General features: G+C 34.3%; 1 protein-coding gene across 2 annotated transcripts in view; it reads left to right on the plus strand.

The window, feature by feature from the left end:
- VEGFC (vascular endothelial growth factor C) overlaps nucleotides 1-13,468 on the plus strand; it is a 108,689-nt gene that overhangs the window by 56,572 nt on the left and 38,649 nt on the right. The window contains exons 1-2 of one of the 2 annotated variants that reach the window (XM_019651753.1): nucleotides 5,320-5,406; nucleotides 11,919-12,132. In XM_019651753.1, the coding sequence (XP_019507298.1) occupies nucleotides 11,979-12,132 (154 nt within the window). In that variant the 5' untranslated portion in view covers nucleotides 5,320-5,406; nucleotides 11,919-11,978. Of the gene's footprint in view, nucleotides 1-5,319; nucleotides 5,407-11,918; nucleotides 12,133-13,468 lie in introns of those variants that run through there. The other variant, XM_019651752.1, reaches the window with a different exon arrangement.

Here is a 13,468-nt window from a genome sequence, read left to right on the forward strand (position 1 = left end):
GGAATTATTCCATGACACAAAAAATGACAGGAAACTGCTTATACCTATCCTGCTCTTTCATTTATTCTTTCACTCAATACCATATGCCAGATATGCTGCAAAGAGAGTATACAGTAGGCAGTGGAACAGGCATGTAAGGGAGTTAATAAGATAAAGAGGAAATAAACTAGTATTTACAAAGTCTGAATGATGTGAAAAAAGCAACTAAGGTGCTAAAATAGATTATGTGACTCAGGTTATTTAGTTACAGTGGGTAGAAAGTTGCAGTGGTTCTGTGGCATTTCAGTTGAAACCTTACTGAAGAGAAAGCACCAGCAATGTATCTGCCAAGACAATATAATCCTAGCAATGGAAACAGATTTTTTCTAAGGATTTATACTTAAAGAAAAAGCTTGGAAGATGTGGGGGCCAGATTCCAGCTGAGTAATGAGACAGAAACCAAGTTGGAGTGTGGACAGGTGACTGGGAAGTGAGGAATAGTGCAGATATAGACAGAGCTTTCAAAAGTCAAAGCTATGAAGGGCAGCAGAAAATGGCAGTAGTTGAATAGTGATGTGGACTTAGAGAATGTTCTCTTCTGTTTGTTGATGTTTTTCTGATTGTATTTTTGTGTTTATTTTTTAAATTTGGGTGAGCAACAGATTTGTGTGCTGAAAGGGAGAGAGAGAGAGAGAGAGAGAGAGAGAGAGAGAGAGAGAGAGAGAGAGACTGAGGTTGATAAAAGGAGCAAAGCATTGCTACCACAAGAACAAACAGGAACCATACACCTGTGGAGTACCAGCTTTGGAGAGGATGAAGAGAAGCATTTTATTTTCCTAAAGGAAGAAGAAAGATTTGGAGATTGTGTGTATATAAGTGAGTTGCTATTTAACATCTATTTTCTTTATGAAGTATGAAGCCAGTTTGTCCACTAAATGCAGAAGAGAGGGATGGAATTATGGAGATGGTTTGAAATGATCATGGAAATGAATTGGCATAGAATAAATGGACTGGCAGCAAGCCTTATTAGAGACAAGAAATCATTCTGATACTTGATACAATGTTTAGGAAGACTGTTCTTCAGGACTTTACCAGGTTGAGCGAAGTTGTTCCTAAAGTAAGCAGTTAGGGGTGTAGGAGCACCTGGCTTTATAAGGGAATGTTTGTGCTTTCCCAGAGTTGAGTAAGTGGCACTGCCCTCAGAAAACCTTTCCAGATCCCTAATGGTGAATTAAGTGTGGCGATAGTCTTTCATCCTGTTTCTAGGTTGCCTATTAACTGAGTGTATATCCTCAGGATGCTTCAGCCACTCAACACACACACACACACACACACACACACACACACACACACACACACACACACCCCTTCCAGAACTAGGGTGTCATTGTAGTCCAGTATCAGTACCGTAGAAAATAAGTAGACAGGTAAACAAATTTATAAATAAATGCATACATAGAATTTATGCTTTTGCTATTTTTGAAATAAATTCTTCAATAGGTTTTAATTATAAAGAAAAATTCAGCAGCTCATGGGTCAGTAAAAATGCAGAATGGAATTTTTGTGTTTTCATCCACAGAACTTCTGGTTAAATAATTCAACTTTGTTTTACTCAACATTGTTTCATAGCAACAAATTCCACTCCCTGTCACTTTAGTAAATAATCTGGAATCCTTTAGACACAGAAACACACAAGCAATAAGAAGCTCACCTGGAATTAATTTCAACATACAAAACAAGTATACCTTAAAATTAGCAAATTCCATGGAAAGAACAAATTTGAATCTTACAACTAATATTCTCAATTCTCAAAAAATATATATATATAATATATTGGATCGTCGGGAAAGTCATGACGTATTTTTCTATGTTTTTCAATACAAAAATGCATCATGACTTTCCCAACGACCCAATAATTTCCAGCATGTGAACTCAGTGAAAAGAGAGACCTTGTTTACAAATAGCATGCCTAGAATGGTCTTTGGCACATAGTAGCCATTCAGTACAAGTTATAAAATTATAAAATTTTCCCTCCTTTGCTATGTATTGTATATATTGTATTAGAGACAGGTGACTGCCCAGTGTACCAGCCTCATTCTTACATGTTCTACAAATGTTATTTGTACACACAGCAGCTTTGTAAGGTACATTTTATTATCTGTATTTTATAAATGGAGAACCATAGTTTTGGGGTTTTATTAATATCACCATTCTCTACACATTAAAACTTGACTATAAATAAGCACTGGGTTATTTGCATACCTTATTTCAAAGTAGCCTCATTTAATCGTTACAGCAATATTCATATTTCATATGGGGACATGGGCCTCAAAGATCGTATAGTAAGCAGAGAAACTGAGATTTAAACACACGTTTCTCTGTGCCCCAAACTCATACTCTTAGTATTATGTTGTACCATATATGTATGGCTCTCCAAAATATGATCTCTCCTAGAAACTCAGAATTCCATTAGATATTTTATTGAAGCATATCTCTGACTATGCATTATGTGATTCTAAGTAACATGTATATATATATATATATGATTGGGCAAAGTGAGATTTCACAAGGAACATAGATTTAAGTAAGAGGCAATATTAAAGTATGCTTTGAGAATTGAACCTTTTAAATAGTTTAATGCATATCCCTTAACATAATGATAGCCCACATATTTATTGCTATTACCACACTGCTGCTATTACTAACTATAGTTATCCTTGAGTGCCTAATATATGTGAGACATTTGACAATGTGTTTGACTTATATTATTTAATGACAAGTACCTCAAGTTAATTGCAAAAGCTATAATTGAAATTTGTCATAGAACAGGATGGAAAGGAAATTGCAAATAATATTTGTACATCAATGATACTAAAATTTAGGACATCACAGGTGTAAGCCAAATAATATACTTACTATCAATATTAATCATAAAGCTATTGTAGTGTGGTACTGGCATAAGGGTAGAAAAAAGACCAATGGAACAAGGCCAAAAGTCCAGAAGCAGACCAAACATATATAGTCATGTGATTCATAGCAAAGGGGTGAATGCAGTGCTATGGAGAAAACATGAGCTTTTCACTAAATAGTACTCAACCAATTAGATATGAGAACAAATAGAACCTTTACCTCTACTTCACACTATACTCAAAAATCATTTCTAAGTTAATTGTAAGTCCATATGTGAGAAGTAAAATAATAAAGATTCTAGAAAATAATAAAAAAATATTTTCATGAATTTGTGGTTGGTAAAGATTTTTTTAAAAAAATACACCAATAGCACTAACCATAAAGAAAAATTCAGACATTGTTAACATTAAGAACTTTAATTCATCAAAAAAACACCATTGAGAGAGTGAAAATACAAGTTTCATAGTAGAAGATGATTACAATATACATTCATCAAAGAACTTATATCCAGAATACATTAAGAACTCTGACAAATCAATAATAAGACAGCCAACAGAAACAAATAACAAGCTTTTAATTGGCACTTCTTAAAAGTGTCCAAATAACACGAAAGTACTCAATATCGTCAGTCATCCAGGGACCACACATTAAAACCACAATGAGATATTATTATCACATACCCATCAGAATAGCTAAAATTAAAAAAATGGACACTACTAGTTGTTGGCAAAGATATGGAGCCAAGGGATTCTTATATACTCGTACAACCCTAAGGAGTGTAATCTGGTAAAATTACTTCAGAAAATGGTTTGGCCATATCTGTACAGCTAAGTATATGCATATTTCATGAACCATCAACACTGTTTCTACTTATATACCCCCCCCAAACTTATACTATGTCCTTCAAAGGACATAGAGGATACACTAGGTAAATAAATTGCAGTAGTTCATATACTGGAGAACAAGACAGCAGTGAAACCAGATGCTTCTCACAACAAAGATGAATGTCACAAAGATTAGGTTGAGAAAAAGGACCCAACACAGCATATGCTGTAGGATACCATTTATGTAAAATTTGAAAAATAGTAAAAAACTAATTATGTTAATAGAAAATAGAAATGTAACAAGTGGTACCATTTGGTGGAGAGTTATAACTAAAAAGGAGAGGAAAGAAGCGTTCTGGAATGTGGTCAGTGCCCCAGATCTTGACCTGGGTATAATTACAAAGCTTTATTCAGTTTGTAAAAAATCAATCAAAGGGAAATAGTTATAAAACATTTTTAGTTTACTCACCTAGGAAGGCTGTGTCTAAACTGCTACTACATTCTCTTCTTGTTATGAAAACAAAGGAATGCTATTGAGAAATGCCTGTGTAAAAAGAAGAAAAATGCTAAGTTACCCCGGCCAGTAAATAAATCTCCCTAAGAATGTTGCCATTACTAAATCTAGCTGCTGGTGGTATTTTCAACCCATTCATTCACTCACTCTGATGTCTGTAGGGAGTTTACTAGGTGTGAAATTCATGCAAATTTTCAACTTTCTGGAGATTAATAAGTGACAGAGCCCACTCTTACTCAGCTGTAGTGTTTCCCAACATCACTATTGACACATTGGCCTGGATAATTCTTTTTTTGCAGGGGCTGTCTTGTGCATTTGAGAATGTTCAGTGACATTCTTGACCTATACTTACTAGTGCCAGTAGCATCATCCCCACAGTTCTGAAATTGAAAATGTCTGCAGACATTGCCAAATGACCCTCGGGGTGGGGGGGGGGAGGTGGGAGTCATCCTGGTTGAGAGCTACTGCTCTATGATATGTATATTGGAATATTTGAGTAATAAATTTTAGTTCCTTGGCATTTCCTTGGTAGTCGGTAAATGTAGTCATTACTTTTGGCTTCACCTACCTGGTGCTGTTTTTGCAATCATATCTGGAAAAAAGTTGGAATTAATATTTCTGACATCATTTTGCCATTCTGCAAGTAATGGAAGTCAATTCAAGAATAAGAGGCAAGCAGCTGGTTTTCAGTATTCAGTGCAAGAAATCAACGTGTAGAGAATCTCTTTGTCCATTGTGTTTATCATGCAGATATGACCGATGACCTATTTTGGCATTGTTAGAAAGTTACCTCAACAATAAGATAATTGAAAATGAATATTTAAAATATTTTCTGAGAGCCTACTTAAGTTAGATTTTGATTAAATAAATATTTGATTTTTAAAATTTAGTTCATATATGTGATAAACTAAAAAAAGACTTCTCTTTTGAAATAATTTCTTTTGCTATCAAAAATAGATATAAAAAGAGTCCATTCTTCATTATGGACAATAAAACATTTCATAGGATTAGGCAAAATTAAATTAAAACTTCCAGTTAAAAACTTCCAGTAATAAACTAAAATTTAAATGTCTGCTTCCAGGGTTATCTATCTGTGGCACATCGGGTTGGTGTAGACATGGATGATGGGTGACCTGTGGGTGAAAGAATCCTGATTTGACACCTTCACTGAAACATTAGGTAAAATGATTTGCTAAGGTTACGTAAAAACATTTACAAATATCTATTCCTTAGGAGGATAGCATTTGATTTTTCCGTATTTTTTAGGACTCTCTATCAAAGGATAATTTTAAAACTAAATTTTATAACTATGTATTAGATGATTTCTCAAATCCCAAACCCTCTCCATTCTGCCACCTACCCCAAATTTTGCTTTAAAAGGGGAGTTTTTAAATAATTAGAATATACTTCTAAATTTTACAAATTCGCCTAACATGGATAGCTGAAGGGAAAAGAAGGACCCACAAGTTCATCTGTCATACAACTCCTGTTGTTAGGAAAGAAGGGATGAATGAACAAGTTCCTTTGTGGGGGCCCAGCCAAGTGGCTCAGTTGGTTAAGAGTTGACTTGGTAGCGTGAGCTCTGAGCAGCAGGGCTGGTTCAGATCCCACATGGGCCAGTGATGCTGCACCCTCCACAGCTAAGATGGTGAACAACAGCTCGACCTGGAGCTGGGCTGCCGTGAGTCATCAGGGATGGCATAGGCTGCAGCAGGCTGCCGTGAGCTGCCATGAGCTGCCGTGAGCAGCCATCCAATGGCCGGCGACCAACTGCCTCAGTTGGGAGGAGCGCAATGATCACAATACCAACATGGGCCAGTGAAGCGACGTCCTCCACAACTAGACTGAAGAACAAAAGGACAGCAACTTGTCTGTTCCCCTTCCCCAATTCCCCAATAAAGTCTTTAAAAAAAACAAACAAATAAGTTCCTTTGTTATTTTAGGGGTAGAGTAACCTCAGCAGCCACTTATTATAATGCTTGGATGTGACCCTATTGTTTAAGACTTCCTAATGGTGGTATAGATATTGACCTTGACAACTTCCTCATGATAGATTGATTCCTACTGATGATTTTTTTCGGACAAAAAGATGATGTATGCGATGTGTAATATGAAAAATATTTCCTTTTAAAACTTTTAGTAAATTTCTTATCTTTTTAAAGTGATCATTTGACCAAGTAATCTCTCTGCTTCATTTTATGAAATCATCCATGACAGTGTACCTCTTTTTCAAATATAAAATACTACTTGAGCCAGACTTTTAAAGATAGTATATGGACATTTAAGAAAAATATAAACATCCCTTATTTTCCTTTCAAACATCCTTATTTTCTCTCTGTCCCTCCAAATATAGTCATATTGGACAACTAGCCAGATTCGCCTGTGGCCCTTTTTTGGCCGCTTCATGAAAATACTGTTGTGTTATCAAACCTTTCTTTGAGGGACGTGTGTTTATTCTTTCAGCTCTGGCTACGGTGATAAGACTGTATGATTTTAGGTGAAAGAAATTTTCCGTAATTCAACCATATGCATTTCCCCATGAATTTTCAACTTCATAAATGAGTGTCTGATTTATAGACAGCATAGCAGTTAAGATTGTTGTTTGAAGAGACTTTGACATTGGACTTTTACGTTTTTTTAGAAGCTCGTTTCCATGCATTCGCAATCCAGGACCATGCGTAGCATTAATCCTCGATGACTGCTGGACCTTCCCACTTATCCTTGACTCCCTGGGTCATCACAGTTCTTGGGAGGAGGCCAACCTCCATGCTGCTCTTGTGCTTTCTCCCTAACTGGCATCTGAACAAAACCCTAGTCAACACAGAGCAACTAGAGGAAAACTAGATTTTGCTAGCTGTGTGGGTAACATGTAAAGTCGATTAGGGGCCACTGCCGATGCCACCTCCAGTGCTCACTTCATGTTATTATTCTTCATAACTAAGGAGAATTATGGAGCACGGATAAAACCCCAAAGCTTTTTCTCATCATGTAACTTCTAGAGTCAGAGTTCTTGTTTCATCCTTCTCCTGTTGGAGGAAGAAGGGAATGCATTTTAGGTTTATGAATTATCAAGGAAAGGGTTTATTCCTGATTGTAGCTCCCCGTTTTCAACATTGCACACTCGGCTTTGACCTCCATAGCGTCTCAAAATCCTGCACTGAATGTCACCTAGATTGCTGTTTGCAAATACATACATGCTGGAAGTGACATCAGAGTAATTGCTGGAACCTCCTAATTGATCCCTTTAAGGTAGAATGCAAAGTTAGATTCATTTTTAGATTACGTGAGGCTTTTTATTACAGTTGAATATCCATATATAAGACACTTTTTATCTTGATACATACCAAATCCCTTTGGAAAATAAAAGGAATATATCAACATTCAAGCAAATGACCTCAACATTCCCCAAAACATGGCTGAACATAGAGACTTAAAAGTATTGAGAAAGAATGTGACTTTCATATGGATGGCACTTCCACTTGAAAGATTTTGGTGTGTTCCTGGTTTATAACTCATTCTAGATGACTGGGTCTTTTTAAAATTCTTCAAAAGTAGAATTTGAATGTGAATATGCCATGATTAGCCCGTAGTATCTGTCTCCAAGATTTCTGTCTTCTCTGGATTCACAGAACAGCCCTATTACTAATGCTAATGCTCAATTCCTAGGTTGCTGCTTATTTAGAACAAAAATGCAGAAGACAGATCGAAAGAGCTGCTTAAAAACTGGTATAGCACTCAGAGTTGCAGTTCAAAACTGTAAAAAATTCAATCCATTTAAAAAGCAATCTCTGTTATGCTTTTGCTCCAGAAAGATGTTATGAAGACATGTAACCCCACGCATGACTACAAAAGTGACATGCTTCTATATCAAATGTCTATTCAAATCATCACAAAAACTCTGAGGAAAATATTACAGTTGACCCTTGAACTATGTGGATTTGAACAGAGCAAGTCCCCATATACGCAGATTTTTTTCAGTAAATGCCAGTTCTGTTTTCAGTCGACGGTATGCATTGTTCTATGCCATTTTATAGGAAACTGCATATACAGACTTTGGTATTTGCAGGAGTCCTGGAACCAATGCCTCATGGATACTGAGGGAAAACTAAGTTCAGGGGAGTCAAAAGTGATATGTGGATTTTCAACTACACGGGAGTCTATGCTCCTAACCCCGCCTCCATGTTAAGGGTCAACTGTATTATACAGAGTAAAATGACATTCAAAGAAAGGAAATCTAATGGTGCTTAATTAAATAGGTCTGTAGTCAAGATGGAAATCTGGATCTTTTGATACTAAAGCTTGTTTTTCTTCCACACAAATATAATAATTAAACTCTAGTAGGAATAGGTAAAGTAATTGCTCAGTATCAAGCTATTTTATACCATTTGTCTGTGATAGCTTTTGCTAAAGATTGTTATAAGTTAAATAATATATCAAAGGCATGTGTTATGCAGAAATAAGAACAGTAAAGTAAATCAAAAGCTGAAATGAAAGTGAATACTATGTTTGGCCTGCCAGTATACTTACAAATTATTACTTTAAAATTTTTATTCTGATAATAAAAAGTTATATGTGGTCATTATTTAAAATTTAAAATACAGAAATGTATATAGAAGAACATAATAATTAATTACCTTAATCCTGCACTTTGAAGAAGGTAACTGTTATTTTTGCTGTCTATCTTTTACTCTTAAGACTGCATAGAGATGCATGCAATCTATTCAGATATTAATGTTGTTCTGCGAAAAGATTGTACTACATATATATGAACATTGTGTGTAAGTGTGTGCTGTGTATAAATTGTGTACTCTACTTTTTCATAGAATATATTATGAACCTCTTTTCATGTCTAAATTATACATCTGTATCATTTTATAGTGTCATTACTTTTTGTGCTAATTTCTGTTTGTACTATATATTAATTAATTAATTCTTTATCATTATCTGTATAAATTGTTTTTTATATTCACTATTATGAACAGCCTTGTGATGAATTTGTACATATACAGTAAAAGCTTGGATTGCGAGTAATGTGGTTTGCGAGTGTTTCGCAAGATGAGCAAACATTTCTAATACATTTTAATGTGATAAACGAGCGATGTCTTGCAATACAAGTAGCTTGTTTCTGGAATGAATTATGCTCGCAAACCAATGTATAATGGTATCTGCTATAATTATATGATCACTTCTGTTGGATAGGAAATTTAATTTCAAAATACATTTGCTGTCTAAAATGGAGCTTGTTTTTAAGCCATTCAACATGAAATAGTGCATTTTCCTTGAATAGCTGTACAAATTTATAGTCCCCCATATTTAAAAGGAGTTATAGTTTCTTCACTTTTGCCATTACCAAATATTATTAATTATATTTATTCTTTGTGAATATTTACTTCAAATTCTTTGCCCATTTTTTAAAATTTAACTACCTGTTTATTTTTTCTCATTAATGTGTTCATGCAATATTTTAAGAATATTAGTCCTTTTCCATCTGTCATGTATATTGCAAATAGTTTTCCAACTTTATTGTTTGTCTTTTATTTTGCTTATAGTGTTTTCTAACACATAGTTCACATTTTATTTTTATATTCACCTTTAGAAAGGCTTTTTATCAGCTTAAATGTATAAACATAACTTTTATTTTCTACTAGCATGTTTTGTTCATTTTTATATTGCATTTTCTTTATTGTGAATACATGCTTACATTTTTCTCCTATAGATCTACTGGGTAACTTAATGTTTGCTCTTCTATAGTAATTATTGTCATAGTTATTTTCTGTTTCTAAATGTTAAAGTACAAAAGTGATTTGCCTTAAAACTTCAAGTAATACTTAACTGAAAGACCCCCTTCACCACAATCCTTTTTCTTAGCAATTTGGTGTATGTCTTTGGTTGTGTTGTATCACGCTGGTGTGTTGTATTGCAGCTCCTCTTGGTACACACATGCCTGTTTCATGTGAGAATCTCGTGATCAGCTTAGGTCTCAACCTGACTTTAATTCTGGCTGAGTTGTGGGGGAAAGAACCACAGGGACCCACCATGCAGCAGACCTATGTAGGGCGAGTCAAGCAAACAGGCAAACAACAGCCATTTATGACCATAGCCCTTCAGTTAGCGGTGGCCACATATATACCTGTGCACGTTTATAATCTTTTCTCTAGTAGTAGTCCTTTTAGAGTCTGAAACATTTTTGACTCTTGAATTTTATGTCATCTGTGACATTTTCCTGAGACAAACATTTCATAAACATTTAATTGGGAAACTGCATGAGGATATTTTGTCGCTTTCATTTTAGCTAAGATCTCCTCTTCATCCCCACTCCCCATCTATTCAACGGAATTCAATTTTGTGTAGTGGTATGGCATAGCAAGAATCATCCTATATATTCCAGAAGGCAATGGATTAATGTCTATATTTTCATAACATAGGCCTAAAGAGAATAGGCGATATGCTCAATTCACACAATAAATGAAGAAAGGGGAAACCCTAAAATTTATAGCCAATTGTATTATTTAGTAGGAAGGAACACATTTCATCATCTACTTCCTACAAGCCATTAGATTATGTTTCTCAAAATGTAGTACAAAACTCACCTACCACAGAACATCTTAAATTATTAAAAGTAGTATCGAAAAGACTTTCAATTAAATAGTATTTCAATTTGTAAAGCAAATATATTAATTTTGTACTTCAAAAGTTGGAAAGGGAAAACTATAACTGGTTAGAATGTACTTTCTTGATCTCCATCCACGTCACCTGCCGGGGAGTGGGGTGGTGTGGGAGACAGTTACATGCATTGTTAACAGCGCTCTAGTGTCCAGTGTCCAAAGTATTTACTTTTATATTTAGACTTTAATGCTGGGATAATCATGAAAATACAAAATAAACATTTGATGTTGTATTTCACTTTGTAGGTAAAGTTAAACACTGTACAATTTTTCCATAATTTCAAAGAAAAATGTATTTTTCTTAGGTGTGGTAACTACTTGGATATAATTTGGAATGTTCCACTCAAATTGGATTCACTAATATAGACAGTTAACTATTTGTAAGCAGAATTAATGCCCTATGATATATTTCATGGCTTTTTCATATGAGAACAAACCTTAATGATTACATTTTTTGGAAACACTGGAGGTTCTGCCAATGTATATAAACCTTACTGTGACGCTGTTGTTGAAATCCCATTCTTTATGTGATCATAGATTCTAAAATAGTTTCCGTAAGATTCCTAATTTCAAGCATCCTGCTTAATTATATTTTATTGATGCTGATAACTAAAAATGAAGCAAAGGATGAGAGTGGATTTCTGTTTAATTTTATTTATATTGGATGGTAAAACAAGCTTGAATATATTTTTAAACTTATAAATGTGTCCAACTATGTAAAGTAACTAAATAAAACTAGCTACTTCAAACTTTATTTTTAAAATTGTAGCTCACAAAATGTTTGTCTTAAAAACCAAGTGTATATTTTAAATTTTAGTGGTGGGATTTAATTTCATTTTGGTTGTGGTGTTTATTCAAATTAAAATATGAAAATTTTATCATGAAAAGTTAAATAATTCAGGAATAATTAATGACATTTTTAATAGGGATCCAGCATATGTAACATTAAACATAAAGGTTTTTCAGTGTGTCTGTTTTCACGTCCTTCTATCTGATACACACTTGACATTGCGTTTTCTTTGACAGGCTTATGCAGGCACAGACCTGGAAGAGCAGTTGCGGTCGGTGTCCAGTGTAGATGAACTCATGACTGTACTCTACCCAGAATATTGGAAAATGTACAAGTGTCAGTTAAGGAGAGGAGGCTGGCAACAAAATAAAGAACAGCCCAACGTCAATACGAGAACAGAAGACACTATAAAATTCGCTGCAGCACATTATAATGCAGAGATCTTGAAAAGTAAGTATGGGGAAGAAAGTACATAATAAGCTTCATACATCAGTCCAGTGAAAGTTGCCAACCTGGTCCTTTCATTTCAGTATATATATCGCCAAATTCCTTTAGAGCCGAAAAAGCAAAGAGAATGTTATTTTCAAAATATAGCGTTTTATGATTTCACTGTGAGTGGTTAAGATAATTTCTTGAAGTATAAAGAGAGAAAAGGCATGCATATCAACACACTTTAATTTTTTTAATTGAGGTGATATCCCATTGCAAAATTTTCAAACATATAGATATTTTATACATTGTCCACTTACTCATGTAAACATTGTGTATCTTGCAAAATAATTGCACATATATTTTCTTTCTGATTTGGATTTAGAAATGCTTAATTTCTAAATCATACCAAATCATCTTTTTAAATACTACTTTTTGATCCATAGGTAACTGACTTGAGAGCTGGACTTTGATGAAGCCCAAGAGATCTAGCAGAAAATATCACAAAAAATTTTGATGTTGCATAAAATGGCAGAGTATAAATTGCTGGATTTCTTTTAAAAACTAATTCCCTCCACTTATTAGATGTTAATTCCTGTGAAGGTTTGAGATTGCAAAGTATTTTGAGAACAAAGCCAACCAAACAAAATGGCTTCATGTTTGAATAACCAATAATTTATGTCCTTTTTTTCCAAAAAGTTTATTTTAGGGGAAATATAAACTAGAACATTTAAGAAGCACATCATTTGTAATGAAGTATTTAGAGAGTCAACAGTGGTATAAGTAAACCACTAACTCACTGGAAACAGAATTCTGAGAGAGCATGAAAGGAAAAGGAAAATTTGACTTTCCTGAAAATACTTAGTGCAGGATACATGTCCCAGTTGATGGAAAATACCCTTGCATTTTAAGTAGCTACCACCATGACATTACCCAGAACTGCCAAATAGCCTGCCTGAAAATGATTTCTGAATTGAGTCCAAAACCATACCATCTTCTCATGTCCATCTCAGTTTAGAAAGAAAATCAAATCATGTTGTTTACATTTGTTTTGAGACCAAAAAATAGTACATACTATAGCAAGTGACCATGGCTCTATCTCTGCAGTTCTGGTAAACAGCTATATATTAAATATTCATTATCTTAAGTAAAGAAAACCAAACATAAGTGCTGTAGAATATTGGTATAATTTTAAGAAAGCATAATCTTAATTTAGCTTGTTATATGGCTATAGAAATTAATTTTTTTTAGAAAATATCCTTAGCTGTTCTGTTAAATATGATATATTCCAATTCACAGGGCAATTTAGGATCCTGTCAATTATTTCTTTAAAGTTACGTATGGTACTTAAATCTTA

This window comes from Hipposideros armiger, unplaced genomic scaffold, assembly GCF_001890085.2.
Source record: "Hipposideros armiger isolate ML-2016 unplaced genomic scaffold, ASM189008v1 scaffold_165, whole genome shotgun sequence".
Classification (NCBI taxonomy): domain Eukaryota; kingdom Metazoa; phylum Chordata; class Mammalia; order Chiroptera; family Hipposideridae; genus Hipposideros; species Hipposideros armiger.